Source organism: Perognathus longimembris, unplaced genomic scaffold, assembly GCF_023159225.1.
Source record: "Perognathus longimembris pacificus isolate PPM17 unplaced genomic scaffold, ASM2315922v1 HiC_scaffold_4562, whole genome shotgun sequence".
NCBI classification, from domain to species: domain Eukaryota; kingdom Metazoa; phylum Chordata; class Mammalia; order Rodentia; family Heteromyidae; genus Perognathus; species Perognathus longimembris.
Genome location: NW_025959893.1, coordinates 88,745 through 113,537, shown reverse-complemented (window position 1 = coordinate 113,537; position 24,793 = coordinate 88,745). Strand labels below are relative to the sequence as shown.

The window sequence follows — 24,793 nt, the reverse complement described above, 5'->3', positions numbered from 1 at the left end:
ACCCTGGGTTCAATTCCTCAGTACCACATAAACAGAAAAAGCCAGATGTGGTGCAAGTGGTAGAGTGCTAGCCTTGAGCAAAAAGAAGCCAGGGACAGTGCTCAGGCCCTCAGTTCAAGTCCCAGGACTGGCAAAAAAAAAAAAAAGCCCATAATCTAAGAACACACGAAACATTATAAACACCCCCATGTGCTGAGAGAGAAGTCCATCTTCTCCTTAAGGGCCTTTTGGAAGAGTTAATCCTGCAAACACCATGACTTTTTGATTCACTGGGACCATGAGACCATAGATTTGTGTCTCAAAGTAGGGAATTTCTCCACTCTGTTATTGAGACTAAGGTACTCATAGGTAATTTGGAAAGTATTAATGGGAAGTATATGTACCTAGCACTGATCAAGAAAATCTGTTTTAAACAGGACAACTTGCTTCAGTTAGGTATAAAAAATACTATTTTTGCTATCTGTTCATTTTGTTTTGTTTAATAGTAACAGAAAAGGAGGGGACAGGCAGTAGAGTATTTTAAGAAGTGAGAACGGAAAGGATACTGTATTCCTTTGAGAAAGCCCCTTCTCCACTGAAAAACGGCCTAACAAATGAACAAAGCAAACGGATACATAAATATGAATACAGGAAGTGGCGCTGTGGCTCAAGTGGCAGAGTGCTAGCCTTGAGCAAAGAGAAGCCAGGGACCGTGCTCAGGCCCTGAGTTCAAGCCCCAGGACTGACCAAAAAAAAAATATATATATATATATATATATATATAGAGAGAGAGAGAGAGAGAGAGAATAGAATGAATAGAATAGTCCCATGCAAGGAATACGTGTGCAATAAGGAAACCGTGAACGCGTACACACATTGGTTGCACGCAGTCCTGTAACTCGCACCCCTGAGAGGGGCGTGTGGCGTCATCATCCGTTCGCGCGGCTCTCGGTTCCTGGCATTGTGACAGCTCGCTCGTGGGCGTCAACGGCAACATCGCTCGTTATGCTAAACTCTAGCAACGCAGAGAGGAAGCCAAGTGTGGAGACGGGTTCCGAAATACGGTTTTCTCCCTATTCTGCACAGCAGAGCAGGTGCCCCGGAGGCAGGGACCGCAGCCCGGGCGCGCCCGCCCTCCGCCCTCCGCCCTCCAGGGCTTGCAGGGTGAGTACCGGCGGCCGCGGTGGGGGGGCCCTGTGCCCGGGCGGCTCGGGGTGGGAACGCACGCGTGGGGGGATCACCAGCCTCCCCGATCTTCCTGACGCGGGCAGCCGGGAAGCCCTGCGGAAGCCAGGCGCCCGCCGCGCCCCGCGGACATCGGTGCCGGCGGAGGGTGGGCCCGCTGCCTGCCCGCCCCGTCCACCCGGGTGGTCTGCCGAGCCCACCGGGCCGCAACGATCTCAGGGCTCGCGCGCCCGGCGCCGCCGTTGGGAAGGAAGGAAGCCCTTGGGCCCCCGCGGGGCGCGGGGCGCAGGGCGCAGGGCGCAGGGCGCAGGGCGCAGGGCGTGCGCCCGGCTCCCCGGCTCCCAGGAGCGCACGGCGCCTTCAGCGGGCTTGCGCACTTCCACCTGATCTTGCGAGCTGTCAGGTGCACCGAGGTAGTCACTGAGACTCGGGGGCCCGGGGAAACCTGTTCACCCGGGATAGCAAAGTGCACTATCACGCACGTGACTCTGGGTGACACAGTTTGAGTTCCCCACACTGCCAGGGACGGGCGTCGTCCGCTGCACACGCGTCTGCTGGGGCACCAACACGTAGACGGGTGCACCAGCGATTCCCACCAAGGTGCTCCTTCACCCAAGAGCCGACTTCTGCAAGTCGGGTTGCAACATCAGGCAGGTGCACGGTGTTTGCTTTTAAAGGACGGTAGCGTTTTCGATGCTTAGTTGCGGTTATGGCGCTTGCAATCGCTTGCAGGTGAATATGTGCACCGCGTTTTGTGAATCACACGTTGTGGAGCGGGGAGTTTTGTGTTCACATTCTGGGTCTAGCACTGAGTACATGCGTTCGTTGTCTTGGGCGATTTACCTGGCTCTGCTCTGCCAAGGTTTTTGTTTTATAAGATAGTTAAGATAGTGCTAACATCACTGAGTTAGGAGGATTTAAATTGAGTTCAACATGTACACAGAACCTAGAATAATGCATATTGTTTACATACTAGATTTTTGAGAAAAACTAAGTTGAACACTTGTTAAAACAGATTCCCTTACCTAAGGACTTAGTAATCTTCCTCAAAACATTTTGGTGCAAAATGTTGTTTAAAAATACAACTGAAAACAACAAATATGTAGAATATTACTTTATCAAATAAACAAAATAGTATATTTTTCCTTTTGTTTGACTATCAGGAAGTTTGATCTAAAGTTAATTTGCTGTTATTATTAGTGGTAGTATACTCTGTACCTTAAAGTTGCTATTTCTATTAATATTTGAATCCTTGATGTAGAAAATGATTGTGTTTTGAATAGCTTCACTTTATAAACTTGGTAAACTTTGCAATTAGGATAAATAACTTAAAACTTCAGAGATTTTATATAGAGTTATTAGTTGTAGGTGCTCTTTCATTTTAAATATTTAATATTCACGTGAAAGGATTTAATGACATTTCTTTTAGACAAATAAACAAACATCTGATAAAGGCAAAAGGTATAAACCTGCAGTTTATGAATTTACAGTTTAAGAAAATTAATACCAGGAAACAGAAACATTTTGCCCAGGCAGGTGGGGGGAGGGGACACGAAAGAGAAAGAGGACAGACAAATGGAGAGGGGAAAGATGGATACTACAGTCAAAATATTCAATGTACATACGTGAAAATGGAATGAAACAACGAAGAAATGGGTAGGATTGGGACAGAAGGAGGGGTAGAATAATGGAAGGTGTGACTTTTGGTCAGGATACACTATACTCATAAATTGATGTGCAGAACTGAAACCCTGTTGAACAACTAATTAGAGATCATCTAAAGAATGAATGATAATAAAAAGGCATGATAGAAAGCAAATAGATACATCATGAAATATAAAGTAAAAAATTTACAATAAGTGAAAATAGGGAATTTTGCTTATACAAAGATATGTATTTGCAAAAGGAACTAATAAATGGTAGTTTGACCAGGCAAAGTTGTGGCTGATGCATGTAATTCTGGCTACACAGAAGTCTGAGATCTGAGAATTGTGGTTCATAGCCAGCCTGGGAAGGAAACTCCATGAGATTCTCATCTCAATTAACCCGTGGCTTTGAACTGAAATCTTTCTCTATCTTAGCCTCCTAAGTAGTTGGGATTACAAGTATGAGTCATTTGACCAAAATCTTTTTTTTTTGTCTATACTTCTGATTATATTTCACAAGTGGAATATTGCCATTTTTGAAGAGTTAGTATGTGATACAGATGTTGTAGAGACACATTGAAAGTTCATCATATATTTATTTCATAGGTAAAAAGGGAAATAAATGCTTTAGAAGACCCCAATAAGTTACCCAAATTATCAAGAACTCTTTGAGGACAAAACATACTGTAAAAGGAGTACCATGTTATACAAATAAGTAAATTTGTGCATATTGCACCATAGAGCATGGATGTATTGTATAGTAGTTATATTGTGCTGATCATGTGAAAAGTGTGTTTAAAATGAATAAAAAGATGAGAACTATTGACTAACAGACAGAGGTATGATTATTTTCATGCCACCTTCGTCAATATGAATGGTCTTTGTTAGCTCTGCTTTTCTCCTGTGCCTTTACCATAATCAGGTCTATCACTACAACCTATCCCCTGTAAACCTTCTCCCAAACCATGCAACAATAATTGTGTACTTTTAAATTTTCAGATCTGATCATGTTAACCTGTTACTTAAAAGTCAGATGCTCTTAGAAGTGTTATAATATTAAATACCCCATTCTCCTAGCTTTACCCTGAAATTTCTTCTTAGATTATAGCTCCTCTAAAATAGAATTTGGGGGGAAATTCTTTTAGCACTTAATGGGATGTGTTAGCAACTGGTGTATTTTGACATTTCTTTATTAAGAATTATTACTGAAAGTGGGAGTCATTCTCCTGGCTCTTTGCCATAACCATTGGGTTACTTGTTTTGTTGCAAAAGGAATACCGTATTTTCTGCTCAGTAATTTTTTTCCAGGCTGCTTCTTTCCTGTACAATTTTAATGCATATGCATATATATGTATATATCTTGACCAAGGTGACAAAAATCTGATCTAGATGTTACTGTTTATCCATACCAACTGGCCTTAATGCCTTTCCAATCAGTCTCCCAAAAGTCCAGCAACAGTAGATTTAAGACCCATTTTTCTTTTCTAGGTCCTTTCGGCTTCTACCTACAAATACATCTTAGGGTGTTTGGTGTTTTGCTTGTGCTACTTAATATCAGTATCCGTTCTAGTTTTTAATGTATCATAACCTAAAGATTCAATGTCTCAAAGCCCATTGGTGTGGATCTATCTGGGCAATGACTAACACTAAGTCATCGATTCCCTGGGAGGTGAGGATCAACTGCATGGGGATGGATTTCTCTCTCAGTTGGATTGCACACATTTGCTACATTTAACCACTTCCACCCTGAGTGTACCACAAGGAGCCCCGGGGTGGGGTGGGGGTGTCAACCACACCCAGGCGTTAAAGGGCAGAGGGCAGAAACGGCCAGTGGGGCGTGGCTTCGGGGCACCCAGAGCCTTCCCAGAGCGGAGGAGGTAAGAGGACAGTAGCTTTGGCCTCTCTGGGAGAAAAGGCCTGGAAGGAGAATGGCGCTCCTTAGCCAGCCTGGTACCCCTGAGTGCGTGCTGGGGACTGAGATTGGAAAGGTGTACACGCCGCTGATTGCCTGAAGGAGAGAGTCCTTGACAAAATCATTGCTATTCTTAACAGGGCATCTCAGCAACCCAATTGCTTAATACAGGGGACCATATAGAAGGAAGGGAATCCACATGCACCCCCAGATATGGAAGCAAGAGGTTCTTATTACATACTGTATGTCGTGTTTTTAATTTTTAGGGATTTTTTTTCCTTTCCTCTTAATTTTCTGTACCTTGTGTCTTGTGTATAAGATTCTTTGACCAGGGGAAGGGAAAGGGAATCACAGAAACAGCAGGTCAAAGGATGAACTAATACAACAATGATACTCACTTAACAAGAGGTTGGATATCATCACCCTTAACAACTTGGGGGAAGGGGAGTAGGGAGGAGTAACTGGGAGAAAATGAGGATGCGGTAACATTGTTTAGAAACAAATGTCATCATTACCTTACTTATGTATTTGTAATCCCCCTGCTCATCACATTTTCAATAAAGATTTTTAAAAATCATTATTGAAATGAAGTTTCCAAAATTGGCTAAGCATAAAGACTTTTTATTGTTAAAAGTATTGCAAGATTCATCCTTTATTAATTGCTATAAGTACACCTGCAATGATCACATAAAAACACCTGAAGATAAATGCTATTTGTGTGTCACATGGGGTGGAGCAGAATTTAAGGGTTTCAAATCGGGTCTACCACTGACGAGGTGTGCAAGCTTGGCTAAGTTACCTGGCCTTTTTCTGTGTAGTTCTTTCTGTTTTGAAATCCCTAATGGTATTTCAATTTTCAGAATTGTTGTAAGGATTAAAAATGAGTGAGACACGGGCACAGTGCATAAAATAATAGGCAGGATATGCGTAGAATGCTCTAAGAAAACTAATTCCAATTCTTACTAAAACAATGTCTCTCTCATCTGAGGAATTAAACAGTATTCCCCAAGGTTTGAATGTCCTTCAACACATATTTTAATTTAAAATGAAAAAGACAAAAAGTCTTTATTTCGTCCTGTCAAATAGTGCTAGTAATATATTTTTGCTTTGACAGGTGGAAAGTTTGATATGAATTTAACAACAGTGTGATTTTTGTTCCTTAATGTCACTGCTGTTTATAGTTGTATTATATTTGTAGAAAAATGGTATTTTAAGTAGACTAATACTTTATGAGTTAATGGACTTTACCTATTCATAAAGTGTTATGAGTAGGAACATAAATTACAAATTCGGAAATTTTTGTATGAAAGACAGTAGCTGCAGATATTCTTCAAATTTTGCGTAGGGCTTGGGTGCTGTTTCTGAGATTTTTTGCTCAAGGCTAGTGACCGACCACTTGAGCTCCACTTTTGACTTGTATTTACTTATTTTTTGGGGGTAATTTATTGGAGATAAGAGTGTCGTGGACTTTCCTGCCTGGGATGATTTTGAATTGCAATCTTCAGATCTTAGCTTACCAAGTAGCTAAGATTACAAGTGTGGAAAAAAAAAATTGTGAATCTTTTGGAGAGTTGGTAGCTCAAAAAGAAAAAACTAAGACAAAGGTATGGTTAAAAACAATAATCAAAAGCAATGTTTGTTAGGAAAATGTATTATGCCATTATATTAATAAAAATTCAAATTAAAAATACATTAAAAACAACGTGAAAATAGAGAATCTTTGATTATATAATGAAATTTACATTGAAATAGGAATTAATAATCTCTATCCATTGTAAAATATCATTTGGCACAAATGACTTTTTTTTCAGCATTACCTATCTCCTGCTTATCTAAAAAGATGGAAAATATCACTTCGTACCTTTAATATAGGGTATAAATGTTGTAGAAACTGAATTAGTATGATTTATTTTCAGGTGAAAAATGAGATAACTACCATGAGTGAGTCTGATGACTTCACTCTGTCATCTGAAATAACCTGTGGAGGATGGGAGCTGTCTGGTCCGGACTGTGATGACATCTTGGTGTTACTCAAGCAACTTAGACTGAAGTACAATGGTAAGATGCTTGAACACGTATGATCTTTGACCGTAATACATGGATAGTGTTCAGTACTACACCATAGAACACTGTTGTGTTCACGAGAAATGTGTATTATACTATAATTGGATAAAAAGTCTACAGATGTAGCTCAGTGGTAGATTTGCTCAGCAGATGCAAGGCCCTGGGCTTGATCCCGTTACTGCAAACAATAGTTAATAATAATCATAATGAGAACAGTGTTTTTAATTAATATTGCCATTTGTTCACTGTGAGTGGTTCATTCAGGCTTTTGATTGACTGTTTCTCCCTTTGCCTTTAACATGATCACTTTATCAGATCAGTTACCCTCATCTCTGCCTCCACTACTGTAGAAACTTTATAAATGTTATATATCCATTGCCACTTTTCCAAAAGCCGTGATCTAATCAGCAACTGTAACTACACATTTTTTTAAATTTCAGACATAATCATATTCATTTGTTGCTTAAACACAAGCTATGCTTTTGTGTTACTACAGAGATAATTACCTAATTCCTCTAGCTTTTCTGTAAGATAAAAGTACATTTTAATAAAGAAAATTCAACATGGAAGGCTCAGACATTGCTGAGATACTTGAAAACTCTCCCCTCATTCCTCCCACCTGGCTGGCATCGTTGTAGGGGGAGAAGGTGACAAGGTTTCTTCAGAAGGGAGAACAAGCAGAGACTTCCTCTCCTGGGGCTGCCTGGCTGTTGGCATCTTGATGACCCCTGCCGAGTGCCCTGTGGAATTCAGGGATGGTACTGTGCAGGGGGCAGAGGTCACAACGGCTGCTGGAGATGCAGGGTGAGCCGGACATGGGGAAAGCAGAGAGAAAAGAGGGAAGGAGAGGTGAAAGAAAGCCAAAGAACATGGCATGGCACCAGAGGCCCAAGAGTCGGGGTTTAGAAGATGGAGTCCAATTATTGAGACTCCATCAACTCTTGTCTGAGTGTGAGACTCTGTGAGCTTTGTTTTTCCTTCACACTGTCTAGATATTCCTGCTGAGACACTGCTGGCACAGACACTAGGACCTCCTCATCATCCCAGACATTCAGAATAGTTTAGTTACATCCTCAACTGCTATTAACTATTGCTATTTATTTATAATTTACTACTATGGCTATTTATTTATAATTTGAAGATCAAAAGTTTATTTTGAAGCCCATCTTATGCACCTGAACAAATATGGATTCTAAACATACTACAGTAGTGCAATTATATCATTCTACAACTTCATGACTGTTTACCTTGTCCTCACTTAAAATGGCGGCAAGAACAGTCTGTATTGAAAATTACATTTTGATTAACTCCAACGTTTATGGTAAATTTGTGCTTACAGTGATAAATTATGTGAGACTTAATTTTTCTTAAATTTTGCTATCTCCAGGGTACATGGTTTATACGAAAGTTCTCTAAAATCTGAAAAACAATCCAAACACATGAGAAACCTTCTCAGTTCAGATTTCTACTGGAGTTAGGATTGTCTGTCATCATTCAGTTTGGTTTCTCTGTTTGTGTCTCGACATGCTCAACCTGTTGTTTTGATTATATTTCATACTTACACCTCTCTTTTGACCTTCAATCTGGACTACAGTTGAATTTCAAATGAACAGCCTGACCTCTCTATAATCCTTTCAGATTTCCTTCCCTCGATACCCGGTAGTTTTCGGTCACACGTGTGTCCTCAGTGCTCTGATAATTACTAAAGGAAGTCCTTGCAAATCTGTAGGGCTGTTGACCTGCAGTGCTGTCCTGCACAGGGTTCTGTCCTGCGATCCTTATCTCAGGGATCCACCTGACTGCCTTGCTTTCAACCCGCTCTCAGCTTTTACCACCACTCACTTACTCTGGCATCGACTATTTCAGCTCCTTCTCTCATTGTAGCATCCTAGGAAGCACTTCAGAGCAAGACGTTAGGACGCGGAAAGGTCAACTTTATTTGCTTCCTGTCTATCGGAGATCATGAACTAACATCTATTTTTCTGAAAAGTGTTTTAGACATTTGGTATGCTTCATTTTGTTTCAGAAACAAAACTAGTACTTACGGGTCCATGGTGGCCACAGCGGACACAAAAGATCCTTAGTGCCCCCCTTCTCCCTCTGCCTGCCTCCTGCTCACCCTTCAGGCTTCAAGGTAGCCATCTTTTCTCCAGGGAAAACCCCCTGAGTTCAGTTTAGATCAGATTCACTTTGCTGATTACAGAACTTTTTTGTGTCACATAATCGGTGGGAATGTATTGTGGCCATGTTTACTTGTCTTTCATCTGCACTAGAGTTAGAACTTGAACATGTTCTTATCTGTGTTAGCTGCAGAACTTAGCATAATATGTTCTACGCCAGAGTCTAGTGTTTAGTGTATAAAATATGAAAATGTTCAGTACTTCATATTTGACAGGTTCTTTATGTTTCATGTATGTCTTGTTTTCTCCCTGATATAGATCCTGGTAGGATATTGAAAATCCAAGATACACTTCATGCATATAAAAAAGTATTAAAACTTAAATGTAGCCACTATGAAGCCCTGAAAGAAAAAACTGAACACATGAGAAAAAATATTAGTATACTACACAAAGAGCTATCAGAAGAAGAGCATGCAAAAGTAGAACAGGAACAGGAACTCCGCAATTTGAGGTAAGATCCGATCACTTAAAAGATGTGTTTACGTGGACATGACACATTAAACAGGGCTCTAACCATTCACACAGTGAGACCAGAGCAGGATGTAATGGGAGAGGCCCACAGGGACTCAATAGCTGTGTGCATATGGTGGTATAAAATGATGCTTATCAAAATGAACACCAAGAAATGCTTTTGACGTCTGTGCTTTTTTGTCCTGTATGTAAGTTTAATCTGTTTCGATGAGTGCAAAGGGGAGCACAGAAATGAGGGGACCAGAAGGAACTAATGCAGCAGCGATAGGAAACATTGAGAGTCTACTGGAGTTCTAACTAATTAATAAACTTATTTGTAGGCAATAGGTATAGAAAGTTAGTTTACTTGACAATATGTTTTTTTTATTGAGGTATAAACATGACTGTAAAAAAATAAGTTTTACACTTGTCAATATACTGAGAGACTTCAAAATTCCTTTTCCATAATATTTGTAAGAGGTAGAAATGACATTTACAGATAGCTGAATATTCTTTCACTCTAACCTTTCAAGCACATGTGTTCTCTGGAAGCGGTGGACGTGAGAATTTTTAAATATGAGAACTAAATATATATATATATATATATGTTGAGAAGCATAGAAATTGAGACCCAGAGAATTTTTAAATATGAGAACTAAATGTGTGTGTGTGTGTGTGTGTGTGTGTGTGTGTGTGTGTGTGTGTGTTGAGAAGCATAGAAATTGAGACCCAGAAAAACTGGGGAGGAGCCGGCGGGGGCTGGCTGGGCGATCTCCAGGAATCCCGTTTCAGTGTTCCCGAGACAGACCCACCGCCGAGGGGGCCACGGTAGAATCGCGGGGGGGGCCAGGAAGGACAGCGCTAGGCAGCCTGCTTGGGAAGCCCGGTCCAATCGGAGCCGCAGAAGCCGCCACACGGGCAGGGCAAAAACCAGGACAAGAGCCATGGACAGAGCGGGCCAGGCTCAGGCCCAGCGCGCACTGGCCACGGACCCCAGGCGGCCCCAAGGCCATGGGAAGCATGAGTACCCCACAAAAGACAGCCCCGCTTGCACCCCCAGAACAGCAGTTGGCAGGGAGCCCTTCCCCCCCACCACTGGAGAGAAAGAAGATGCCAGCGTTGAGGCTGGCACAGACCTGGCCATCTTCCCAAAGGGCAAAGGAATCTGACAGTCAGCTCCAGCCAGGGGGGAGGTCTCCCCACCCAGGTGGGAAGAGCTTCTCCTGGGGTGCTGCCCATTCACCCACAGGAAAACACAGTCACAGCCCCCCCCGCACCCCCATCCCACCCGCCCCTCTGCAGATCTGTAGCTTAGCCGGCTGCAAGAGTTTCTAAAATAATAATAATAATAACAACAACTGTTTCGATCTGAAAAGGGGACCCCCTTCCTCCCACCTCAAACAAATGACTTAAGAAACCAACGAAGCCACAGGAAAGCTGACCCTGGCCAGGAAATCAGAGGCTCCATCCAAAGACGACACAAGGTCACCCCAATAATGAAGAATTCTTTTGACCGATTATAACTTTTTAAATGTTTTCTAATTCTCCATCAGTTTTTAAATTTTTTTTTCCTCTCGGGAGAGGGAGATTTTGTTAGTCATCTATTGTTTCCTATCAAATTGCTACAAAATATGTGAGCCAAACACAACCCGTCATTACCTTGAGCTCTCAGTGGGCGAGACATCCCTGTGTACTGGTGGCTCGGTTGCTCGCATCCCTGTGTACTGGTGGCTTGGTTGCTCGCAGGGCTGCAATCCAGGTGTGGGCCAGGGCTGCCGTTACCCCAAAGCTCCAGGAAGACTGGATTGCTTTCCACGTTCAGGTCACAGGGCCTTCAGCAGGATTGACTTCCCCACAGGCTGACTGCTGGCCAGAAGCTTCCCTCAGTTTCTCCATGTGGGACCTTTTCTTTAGGCAGCCCATGGTACAGTACTGGCATTCTTCAGAGGGAGTGAAGCAGAGACCAAGAAAAAGCAATCCAGCCCGGTGGAAGCCAGTCTTTTGGGACTGTAAGCGTAGAGAGACTATTCTCTCATTTTTACCATATCCTGCTCCATCCAGGCAAGTCCCAGGGTCCAGTTCATGCCCTAGGAGGAAATCACACAGAAGTATAACTGCCAGGAGGCACAGCTTTTGGGGACTGAGACTATCTATCACAGAGACTATTTAAATAATAAAAAATAAAAATAAAAATCAAGGCAGTAGTATATTTACTACTTGGTCTGCTACCAGAGGCAATATTGGAAGATAGTCTCACAGCAATGAGCAAATTAGATATATTTTTTTCTTCTTTTTCTATTCTCTCTTTAAAAACAAACCTCTTGTAATTGTTTTCTATTTCTTCCCTAGATCCGTAGCCAACAGCGTTTCTTAGGCCTCCGCCCTCAGGAGGCACAGACGAAATCCAGGCTCCCATGAGCAGAAGCTCTGCCTCTCAGGCTCAGTACCCTCATTGGGTTTGGTATTATTCGCCTACATTTACATAACCTTTTAAGTTTTTTATTTCTTTTTTGTTTTTTTCTTACCCTTATTTTTTACTTTTTTACTCTCACTCTCTTTTTCATTTCTCTGGATTTATATCTCAGCCATCATCCCTCTGTCCCTTTCATTCCCTCCATTTCTCTACTCTTAATTGCTCCTCCCATTTTCCCTTATCCCTTTTGTAAGTGCTGGTTCTACACTCCTCCTTGCACCTTTATAGTCCATTGATCCCTAGTTCTTGATTGTCTCAAAGGGGTTCATTGAGTAATCCTTTCAGTTCAGATAGATCTAAAGGTAAGGACAGGTTAGTTCACTGGTTCCAACTATATATAATCCAACCCCTGAGTCACAATACTCCTTCCCTAACAAATAAATTCAGAGATAGGGGAATAGCTACCTAACATATTGATCCTCCAAGATCAGGGCAATTACAAGGTCCAGGGTTGATTTTTGTCTTAAAATTGTGTTCTGTGGTGGTAGTTGATCTGTTTTTATATTGAAGAAAGAGTGAATTTACCTATGACAGTGAAATTCTAAAGTCTGTACAACTACAAGACTCAGGTCTGGGCTAGTTCATGCCTTAAAATTGTGTTCTGTTGTATTATTGGATTTCCTTTCTTTCCCAAATGTGAAGAAGAAGCACAAGAAAATGGCAAGTCAGGGAATCTACTCCTGCTCAAAAGAAACAGGCCATAGAGTAGTCAATGAAAAGCCAAGAGGATTGTCCTCAAAATGCTCTACAAGCACGAGTGGTAAATTCAATTAATGAAAAATTGAAGGCATGCATGCACCCATACTTGATTGTCATGAGACTAACCAAAGATTAATAGAGCTAAATAAATAGGATGGAAGAAAGACAACCTCTTCAAAAACTGGTGCTGGAAAAATTGGTTAAACACCTGTAAAAAAAAAAAAAAAAAACTAAAGTTAAATCCTTATGTACCACCCTGCACCAGAATCAATTCCAAATGGATCAACGACCTCAAGGTAAATACCCTGAAAACATTGCAGGAAGGAATAAGAGAAACACTTGGGCTCCTTGGCACATGTTGAAACTTTCTTTTAAAGGCCCAGAAACATAACAAATCAAAGAAAGGTTGGACAAATGGGATTGCATTGAACTGTAAAGCTTCTGCATGGCAAAGGACATAGTTTGAAAGATAAATAGAAAGCACTCAGATAGGGAGATGATCTTCACTGGCCACACAACAGAGAAGGGCCTCACATCTAAAATATACATAGACCTCAAAACTTAAATTCCCCAAAAACAAACCCTCAAAGAAACAACTGCCCCCTTAATAAATGGGCTAAAGACTGAAAGACAGACTTTTCTGAACAGGAAATGAGAAAGGCCAAGAGGCATATGAAGAAATGCTCAACCTCACTGGCCATAAAACAAATGCAAATCAAAACAACACTGAGATTCCAGTCACCCCGGTAAGAATGGCCATTATCAAGAAAACTAATAACAGGGATGTGTCCAAAAGGGAACTCTACTACACTGTTGTTGGGAGTGTAAGCTTATTCCACCACTCTGGAAAGCAGTATGGCAGTTCATCAAAAGGTAAACCTAGAGCTCCCCTATGACCTAGCAACCCCACTTTGGAGCAGTGCTGTGGCTCAGGTGGTAGAGTCCTAGCCTTGAGCAAAAAAGGACAGTTCTCAGGCCCTACGTTCAAGCCTCAGGACTGGCAAAGAAAGAAAGAAAGAAAGAAAGAAAGAAAGAAAGAAAGAAAGAAAGAAAGAAAGAAAGAAAGAAAGAAAGAAAGAAAGAAAGAAAGAAAGAAAGAAAGAAAGAAAGAAAGAAAGAAAGAAAGGAAAGAGAGAAAGAAAGAAAGAGAGGGAGGGAGGGAGGGAGGAAAAGAAAGAACGAGAAGAGAGAGAGAGAGAGAGAGAGAGAGAGAGAGAGAGAGAGAGAGAGACATTGTCCCATTCATAAGGAAATTGAAGCCTTGGGAAAAAACATACTAAGTGAAGTGAGCCAGACCCAAAGAAGTATAGATTGGATGGTTTCCCTCATTGGTAACCATTAGTATATATCTAGGATAGTCCTAAAAGATGATCATAATAGCCTGCTTAATAGCTATGTATATATGATCACATAAGATGATGCTAAGCAAAATGAAGTTCAAGGTACAGAATTCAGTGGTTTATCGTTGTTATTTTCAACATACAATGTGAAATTAGATCTTTTTCTCTTGTTTTTCTTTCCTATGGTTTTACCCCTGTTGTCACTGTATTTGATTTCGGCACCCTGGGTATTGTATATATGTTTACTGAACTAGGGAAGGGAAGGGGAACATCAAAATGGAGAGACAAAGGGGTAAAGGGTGAACAGATGCAACAACAATACTTGCAAGACAAGATGCTGTAAACCAACTGTACAACTCCGGCGGGGGGGGGGGGGTAATGGGGTGGAGGGAAAGTGGGAGAAAACGAGAGCGGAGGTAACACGTTTGATAAGAAATGTACTCACTGCCTTGTGTTTGAAACTGTAACCTTGACAATTTTTTTAAAAGCATAGGAATTTTATTAAGATAACAAATTAACAGATGAACAGTGAGATTATAAATTGAATTTTCATTCTCTACCAAAATGACTTTTAAGATAAGCACATTTAATTGCAGATTTGCCCTAAAGCAAGAAGAAGAAGAGAGAAGAAATATTGATGGGCTTTATGAAAAAATTAAAGAACAGTTAAGAGATAAAGAAGAGCAATATAACAATGTAGTTAAAATGAGACAAACACTTGGTGTCTCTGTTAGGACACTGAGTGAGGAACTGAAAACTGTAAAAAATGATTTGAGTCAGGTAATGAGTATTGGGTAAAACTTCATATTTCTCACTTTATTTCATCAATAGTCGTTTTCCTTTTGATTCAAGATATATCCTGTCATATGTTTCTTACTGGTGAAGATACAATCTGAGAAATGTTTAGTAATTTTATAACTCTGCAAACATCCCTCGTGTGCATTTACAAGCTTAAGACCTCTACCACCTAACAAGCCACATAACATATAGTATAGCCATAAAGCCATTACGTGTGAAGTTGCTGGTCACTGAAGCCCTGTTACGTGAGGTATAAATATATTGTTTAGATTTAAAAACAAATCCTCACCTCTACTTAAATATAAACTAGGAGAGTTATTCCTGAAATTCTTTATTGTAAATCTTGGCATCTAATAGATGATCATGATATATTTTATGAATGAGCACTGGACTCTAATCACTAGTAGTAATGTAACTTAGGCATCTTTATGTTAATAAACAAACTGCACATTTAAAAAGAAATAATGTATGATACAATCTCTGGTTTTATGAAGTTTCTGCTTTTGATCAATTTAAATGCCATTTTGCAGTTAACTTTTGATTAACGTGAGTGAAAAGTTCTCGTATTTTTGAGTTTTAGCTTTCAACTGTTTTCATAATGTTCTTCTCTTAAGTAATGCCTTGGCTACCCTAAATGATGTGATACTAAAACTTAATTAAATGTCTTTTTCTAGGCTTTACAGGAACGAAATGATACCCTGAGAAAGCTTTCTGAAGAACAAAGTGCCAGAATATTACAAGATGAAATTCTGGAAAATCATCTTTCCAAGCAAAAGGAAATGGAGATATCAAAAGCTAAAATGAGTTCTGAGGTAGTGTTTCTAAATCTGTGTGTATGCACTTCCGTATGCACATATTTCAAAATCCTGCTCAGTGCAGAATATGAGAATATGCCAGAACCATAAGAGAGTATGGTAGAATTGAAAACCCTATGTATGTGTAACACCAGTGTATGTGGAGACTATGCTGTTTCTGTCTCACTGGACAATGTTCTGAAGTCAACTTCCTTCGCCTCTAGCAGCCGAGTAGGGAACATATAGAATGACCTCGTACAATGCAAAGGGGCCTAGCATTTTTATAGGAATTTATAGTTTCATGATCAAATCGTCTTTGGTACTATAATACATGTTCTATTTGGGGCACCGATTTCCCTCATTTGTATGCTAGTAGGCTGGCTGGGTTATTTCTTCCAGTGCTAGGTAAGCATAAAATAACAGCTATCAGAGGTGATATTTTGTTTGCCATTTTCTCCTTTGAGAAAAGTCAGTGTGTGCTCCCAGTTATCCTGTCTTTCACGACAAAGAGCTTTGGAAAATAATGATAGGATGTATGATATAGATAGATAGATGATAGATAAATATAGATAGATAGATGCTTCAGTAAGCGTTCTGTCCCTGAGCTTTACCTTGCCCTGTGTTTTGTTTCATGGTTTCTTTTTTCAGTCTTCAATAGGGAAGACAGGTCCTCTTGAATGCTTTTCAGCTTCTTTATCCCTGATACATGTCCCTTGCCTATGGTCTACATACATTTATTTCTTGTATTTTGATAGAACATGAAGGAAAAATATTCTTTTTTTAAAATATATATGCTTTGAGTTATTTTTCAAATTATTTGATAAATTAGGCAGTTCCTTTTCATTTTAGACAAATTACAAAAGCATAGATATAGAACAAGAATAGTACTGATAACCCAAATAGAGAAATAAGAATAGTACCAAACTTTGGCAATGGTTTGTTTGTTTTTGTTTTTTTGCCAGTCCTGGGGCTTGAATGTATGGCCTGAACACTGTCCCTGGCTTCTTTTTGCTCAAGGCTAGCACTCTACCATTTGAGCCACAGCACCCTCTGCCTTTTTTTCTTTTTTTTTATGAAAAATTCTTTAATTTTTATTTAGACAGAATAAGGTCTGAAGACATAGAAAGGTGTACAGTAAAGTCAATGTTCTATCACTGAAACGGTTAGAAAATATTTTAGGTCAAATTTTAAATGAATGAGGTAAAATTTTAATCCAATCATATTTTCACATTTTTGAAACATTAAAGAAAACTTTCAAAGGAATTTGGGCTACAGAATAACAGCATAACATTTCTGTCTGTATTTTTATTAACAATGTTTTAGCCAAAGGAAATGCTTATTAAATTATTTGTAGAGAAAACTGTGCAGTTTCATATATATATATATATCACTTGTAATTATTTTTATGCAGAAACTAGAGAATAGATATCTTTTCCCCTGAAGTTTTGTGTTTGTTTTATATTACTTTTTATTCATTTGGGTTAAAATGTGAAGTACTACAAATTCTTTTTTTATAGATTCTTATAAAGAAAAAAAACTTAGCTGTCTGATTATATACCAAAAGCATATGTCCAAAATTTGATTCAGATTTCCCCAAAGTAAAACTTCTTTCTTTGCTTGATGTTTAACTTTCACAAAGAGAATTTGATGCTAATCAATGATATAGAAGTAATATATTACTAAACAGTATTCTAACATCACAAAATGGTTCACGTGGGATAAACCAGTTTTATCTGACAGATGGAAAAAAAGCTGATAGCCAAGATTGGTTTTTATGCCTATGTAATAATTTTTAAGGTACTGTAAGAGAATAGGCATAGGATCATGTAACCACAGTGGAATAGATACTAAAAAAAATCTATTAATATCACAAACACTGGTTTAACCCCTTATGCCATCGAACTCTTATTTAAAGTTTCAATTTTAAGTAATTTTTATTCATCCTAATTTCAGAGTTTTGTAATATTATGTAGACACCTTTTTCACATTTTGCCACTAGATGATTTTAGGTTGATTACAATGCAGCAAAGCAATTAACATCAAATGTTGAAAGAAGTGAGCTTTGAAACTTAGGCTAAAATTCACATGGATAGTTATAGATTATGCTTTTGAAGAATACACTAGCAGTATATATATATATATATAATAGACACACACACCATCCACGTTGGGCTGACCCGCTTTCCCACACTGGACCACTGGGGGTAAACTGAGGACTGGTGGGGGAGAAGCTGCTGCGATGGCTTCCCGGGCCCTTGAGTAGACAGGACTCGTGGCTCCATAGGGCCTTGTCTCTCCTGAGGGGTTTGCTCCTCTGCGGTTCCCATCCCACGAGAGACGGTGGCCGGTTCAAGGTCTCCTTCAGGAAAGAGCCAGTGGCGAGGTGTTCTAGATTGGAGACTCCTCCTCTCGCACACTTACAGGCTGTCTGGGGGTGAGCTTCTGGAACTTCCACCGGTTTGACTCAGGGGAGGGGTTTATTCTGGCTATTTTCTGTATATGTGGTGCTGGGGAATCGAACCCAGGGCTTCCTGCGTGCGAGGCAAGCGCTCTACCACTAGGCCACATCCCCAGGCCTGCAGTGGGTTTGTAAGACCTCTTTGGAGGCAGTGTGGATAAACACAGCGCCTACCTGTTTGGCACACAGGGTAGCGTGGCTCGGTGTATTCAGAGTCATGTAAGTGTGCTTTTCAATGTCTTGAAGAACTGCAAGTTCCATGGAAGCCACCCCTGGACTCCACCGCCAGCATCCATTTCCTGGCCTAGAAAACACCAATTTATTCATTATTTCTAAAACTTCCGAATCCTGCAGAATTTGTTTGTTTTTGTTGTTGTTGCCAGTCCTGGGGCTTGGACTCAGGGCCTGAGCACTGTCCCTGGCTTCTTTTTGCTCAAGGCTAGCACTCTGCCACTTGAGCCACAGAGCCACTTCCAGCTTTTTTCTATATATGTGGTGCTGAGGAATCGACTCCAGGGCTTCATGTATAGGAGGCGAGCACTTTACTACTAGGCCATATTCCCAGCCCATAATTTGTATTTTTAGTAATAATTAGTTATTTTTGACTGTCTTCTTTTCCTTAACATGGTGGGTTTTTTTTTAATTTTTCATTTCATTTGTATAATGAATGAATCCTCTCTTCACTGTTTCTGGCATTGCAATGTTGCTCTAGTAGCACTCATAAGTGGATGGGTCATAGGTTAATTGTACTTCTGGGCTGTTATCAATAATGCTACGCTGAACATTCAGTTGTAAGATATGTGGCAAATACAACTTTATTTCCCTTCACCTGGAGTTTTATTCTCTGGTTTACTGAGACACATTTTCCTATCTCTGCCTTTACTCCTGCTAGCCTTTCTGCATTTTCAGTTTTTATTTATTTATAGCTGGTTCATAATTTACTTCTTCATTAACTAACTAAGCATTATCTAACTCCTCTGTCTCTCCCTCGCCTCCTCTTCTCAGCAGGTGTCTTGCATAAAAAGGCATAATTTCCTTTCAGATCATTTAGTTCTACCTATGTCAGTTAATCTTATCCAAGTATAATAAATTTACCCAAGGGGTAATTTTATATAATAACATTCACATCACCCTTTCCTTGAATAAATTGGGAGTGTTTTCATGGCAGCAGTTAGGATGTTCCATCACTCATAAGATATTAAAAGTTTATTTTTTGAGACACTGGCATGCTAAGGCTTTTTTAAATTCGAAAGATATCTTTAAACTTAAAGCTTTTAAAAGGACAGTTCCACTAAATGATAATTTCTTACTATGGAACTAATATATTTTTCTATCCTTCCTTATATAGATAGAACTGGGATGTGTGCCAAATTCTAGCCACTGAAAGCTCTCCATAAAGCTTTCCTAAAGCAGCCCACCGTGACCTCTTGCTGTGAATGGTTTGGGATTGACGTGGGAGCCTTGACTTCAAGTAGTCTGGTATTTTTCTTTTCAGATTGGAAAGCTTAATCATTCACAGTGAGAGCTGTATCAGTTTCCAACTTCCTAATCCAGGAGGTATCATTTGCCTTATGCACCAAGATGACGGACCACCATTGAATTCTAATATAAATAAGTTATAAGTTATTAGGAGCAGAGGAAATACTGTTGGGCAGAAGTGGAGAAAGTTCCATGAAAGTTAGGGGATATATTCTGGTTTTCTGTGGCCTCTCTTTCCTTATTAGTGGCAGAAAGAATGACTCAATGTTAAATTGTAGAGAATAACCCTTCCAGTCTTATGCTACCTGTAGAAAAGTTCAAATATTATAAGAGCACAATTATTATTATTATTATTATTCCACAATAACCCTAAGGCTAGTAGAACCCTGCTCACATTGGACTGTTTAATTTTATCTCCCAATACTTTGGTGAGGGAGTTAATGCAATTATTTCCACTTAACAATGACAAAACTAAAACATAACAAAGTTAACTTGCTCAACCTCACTGCTGGGTCAAGAATTCAGACCTGACATGCAGGCCATTTTGAACAAACTGCCTGTCATACTTTTCTATAACACGTCTATTTGTCACTTAAAGCACTGTGTTATTAACATCTGCAATATAGCTGTGATCATTTATCTTCTTGAGGTTTGCAAATCATCCTTGATGAGATGATGCTAGGAATATAAAATATAAATTCTTACTATATGGGACTGTCACTTTCCCTCCTTTCATCAATATTGTAAATATGAGTGTCTGAAAAAACATAATTTTAAATGAAAATATGCTGCAGTCCCATAGCCATAATATGTATATACATATACATATACATATATATGTATCATGATCAATATGCATTTATTTAAAGTGTTAGTTTATACTATGTGTTACTTTAAAATTCTCAAGCCATTAAACTTCTAATATGTCAATTAACCTGTGGTAATGTAACACAAAATTCCCATACTTAATAATATAAATGACTCAGGTAATGAGTATTTCAATTAAAATTTTAGCAGAAAAAAATCAGAAGCTGCCTACTTTTTCCAATTATTACTAAAATATTTTTCTTTGTTTTAGTTGCAAGAATTACGGGATCTACACAAAAGTGCTGAACAACATGCAGAGATGATGCAAAAACGCATGCAAAAGTATAAATACCTTGGACATTTACAAATCAAATAACCAATGTAGCAGGATAATTACAACAGTTAGGATAACAATACATGTATAAAGGCTGGGGACATATACACCTTGAAGTATGAATTTAGGGCTGGGAGTATATTTCAGGTGTACAGTCCATGGATTCAATCCAGCCCTGGAAAAGCAAGAACGAAAGGAATCAAGAACGACAAATAGGGCTGGGGATATAGCCTAGTGGCAAGAGTGCCTGCCTCGGATACACGAGGCCCTAGGTTCGATTCCCCAGCACCACATATACAGAAAACGGCCAGAAGCGGCGCTGTGGCTCAAGTGGCAGAGTGCTAGCCTTGAGCGGGAAGAAGACAGGGACAGTGCTCAGGCCCTGAGTCCAAGGCCCAGGACTGGCCAAAAAAAAAAAAAAAAGAACGACAAATAGCTTGGATTTTATACTGTAAAGTTGTATATCGTCCACAAAGCCTAGGTAGAATTTGATGCATTTATCAAGTCATATACTTAACAAATGTTTATGAATCCCAGTAATTTCCCTTCTATTTCATTTCTCTTTATTTTAAAAATATTTTATTATCTTTAAGTCGTTGTACAGAGTTGTCATTCGACAAAGCACTTTATGAATTCCATGTGTCTTGATCAATGTCAGCCTTCTCAACATTCTCACTCATCCCTCCCCACCCACTTTTCCACTCACTTTAATTTTGTAGCATATACATTGAAGTTTTGACTGCATTTACATGCGTTGTTTTAGAAATTATTTGACATTTTAAAGGTTTCTATGAGAATAATCATATCAAAATATACATTTTTAGGCTTGAACTTAAAATTCTCACATTAAAACATACAGCAAAAGAAAGAGCAGAGCAAATTGAACAGCTGAAGAAAGTTTGTGCAAACGAAAATTTGGTAAGTCTTTCCATATTAATTGCTCCTATACTGAAAGGGAAGTTTTCTCACTCCAGTATTAGCATATAGAAATCTTTTACACTGTAAAATTTCACTGATAAAATAGTTATTGTGCTCATGCTGATACTAGTTGCTGGTCGGGTGGCAGCTCCTCTCTATGGGACAGTTTACTGAATTCATAAAGTTAATGACTCAACAATAAACAAACCAACCAACCAGGCACCGGTGGTTATGCCTATAATCCTACCTAGGCGGGAGGCTGAGATCTGAGGGTCACTGGTTGAACAAAAGCAGGGTAGGAAAGTCCATGAGACTCAGACCTCCTATGAACTCCCAAGAATGCCGCACGTGGGGCTGTGGCTCAAGTGACTGACCGCATCCAGGCTCTGAGTTCAGGCACACACACAATAACTAACCAGTTCTGACAGTCTAAAGCCCAGGCTTATATACAATACTTTAACCCATTGTTCTATAGAAGGCACTGTGGGTTTTTTTTTTTAATCTTTTGACTATTTTGAATAATGCCAAATAATGGTCTGCGTGTTGATTTATAATGTTGGGTTCCTGCGAATGGTAATACTTTAAAACTTATAATAAATTCAATGATTTTCCTTAGAATTCTGATTTTTTTCTTGTAGTTCAAGTGAATTTTAAGAGTAAATTATCTGTGATTTTCTTAACAAGAATAGCAAGTAAGCTATTCATTACGAAGGAATCTTTTGTCAAATAAATGATTTTCTCTTAGAATAAAATAAAATTGACCGTATTATTCTGTAGAAATTTAATGAGATCAAATGATTTGTGACAAACATGATGACCTTCAAGACTAATCATAATTTTTGTAACTCCTGACAATTTTACTTTGAATAATTATTCAGACCACAGTGTGGTCTATTATACATTAAACTTTATTGTAATAGAATTTGTGTCAAAGTGTGCGATGGTCTTATTAGACAATTCTCAATCTAAAAGTTGTTTTTTGTTTGTTTGTTTATCATAGGGCTTAAAGTCAGGCCCTGAGTACTGTCCCTGAACTTTTCCCTCAAGGCTAATGCTCTACCACTTTGAGCCACAGCACCATTTCTGGTTTTCTGGTAGTTAATTGGAGATAAGCGTCTCACAGACTTTCCTTCCCAGGCTGGCTTTGAACTGCGATCCTCAGATCTCAGCCTTCTGAGTAGCTAGGATAACAGGTTGTGAGCTCCCAGTGCCCAACTTGAAAACACTTTATTACCAAAGTATACTTTTTTTATTCACACAGAATAGTGGTCTTGTAGAAAAAATGGAAGTTGAGTCTTCAAAATATGGACATTTACATCAAGAAAATGAACTTCTCCGGCATGAGTTGCTGTCTATGACCAATGTCCAAAAGAAATGTGGCACACTTGAGAAGGATAAAAAGAAGTTAGAAGAAGAAATTGTAAAGCTCAAGAGTCACATGGCAAAGAATATGTTAGAGCTTAGTCAAATGGAACAATACAAGCAGATGATTGAAGATGGAACGAAACAGGAGTTAGAGGAGAAACTGACAGAAGTCAATCTGTTTTTGCAGGTTAATTTATAATATACTTAACATTTTTAGTCAATTTATGCTTTAGGTATGAGTGTTATAGGTACTTCATCTAGTCCCCTCATTTGTTTTGCAGATGTCTAAAAAGAATATCTTTCCACATAAATATTTCCGTTTCCACAATTATAATTATATTGATCTTGCATAATAATTTTTCCATTGAGCATTATTTTAGCACTAGTTGGCGTAAAATGAGCTACTTGGAGGAATATAAAAATGGTGATGTTGAAGCAATACAACATTTTGAATATTGCTCTTAAATGACATTGCTTAATTTTCAAAATTTAAATTGATTTTATACTTTATCAGATGACATGGGTAGTAACATCAGAAGGATTTAGATCTAGGGGTGTAGCTCACTGGTAGAATATATTCTTAAGACATATGAGTACTTCAGTTTGTTTTGAAACATATCTAAAGAAAAGAATAGTTTAAATATTTTGTAATTCAGGTTTAATGCAGTTTATAATAATAAGTACTTTAACTGTTGCATCTATTTTCAAATATTTGAAATCACTCAAACATTCATTTGAAAATAAAAAGAGAAATACAAGCCGGGTGCCAGTGGCTCACGCCTGTAATCCTAGCTACTCAAGAGGCTGAGATCTGAGGATCCCGGTTCAAAGCCAGCCCAGGCAAGAAAGTCCAGGAGACCATGAAACTCTTATCTCCAATTATCCACCAGAAAACCAGAAGTGGTTCAAGTAGGGCACTATCCTTCAGCTGAAGAGCTCAGGGACAGCACCCAGGCCCAGAGTTCAAGCCCCGAGAGAGAGAGAGAGAGAGAGAGAGAGAGAGAGAGAGAGAGAGAGAGAGAGAGAGAGAGAGAAATGCACAGTTGTTTGGGTTATAATTGTTTAAAATACATCTTTTTTGCTTTGTTGCAGAAACAAGCAGCATGTCAGGAGAAGATAGAACAGTTAAATGCCTCATCGAAAAAACACACAGAAGACAGAATTAATGAACTGGAAACTGAACTCTCTGAAATGAGATGTCAAGTAGATTCTAGTAAAATAGAAAGAGAACACTATAAGCAACTCTATCTAAAAGAAATAAAAATTAGAAAATCATTGTCAAATAAACTAAGCAAGTAAGTCAGAGTCAAATCATTCCACATAAACTAATTAATTTGTCTCTAACACATATTTTCAATGAAACAGTTTCAGGAGATTAATGGTACCTAATAGCTAACTAGAAAATATAGTTTTGTAACACAGTGTTAATAAATGAACATGCCTTTAATGTTTCATCTGACATAGTTGCATTCCCCCCCCTTTTTTTCTTTCTGCATAGCTTTTTTTTCCCCACTCAGTGTTTTAAGATGCATTTAAGATGGTCTATTAACATGTCGCCTAAAGTATTTTGAAGCTCTTATTTCTTAAGACTACTATATTGTTATCAAATTTCTGGTCAGAATTCTCTAAAACAAAATTTGTAACAAGTTCAACTATCTTTTAGAAGAATGCAATTTAAATCCAAAAGTCAAATACTATTATTCTTCCTTTGGGCAATCTGTCAATTGGTAAATTAGCTTTCTTTCAGTATAGTCTTTGCTCTTACCACTAGAGGGCACCTGAGAACCAGTGGTTTTATTATACAATACATAAAAGATAGCTTGTGATGTAGGAAATGATTAACACAGGTATGAGAGTACAATTTGCATAAAGTAAGAAATAATTTCTCAGTGTGAGGAGATATAGAAGACAA

The 24,793-nt window shown here is 39.0% G+C and overlaps 1 protein-coding gene across 1 annotated transcript; it reads left to right on the top strand.

Moving 5' to 3' along the window:
• The first annotated feature begins 6,253 nt into the window (after window positions 1-6,253).
• LOC125344860 (ankyrin repeat domain-containing protein 26-like) lies at window positions 6,254-24,180 on the top strand. Its single transcript, XM_048337170.1, has 4 exons — window positions 6,254-6,780; window positions 15,401-15,538; window positions 22,778-23,068; window positions 23,974-24,180. Exons 1-4 carry the CDS (start codon window positions 6,778-6,780, stop codon window positions 24,178-24,180), a joined length of 639 nt encoding a protein of 212 aa, XP_048193127.1. The 5' UTR covers window positions 6,254-6,777.
• The last annotated feature ends 613 nt before the right edge of the window (window positions 24,181-24,793 follow it).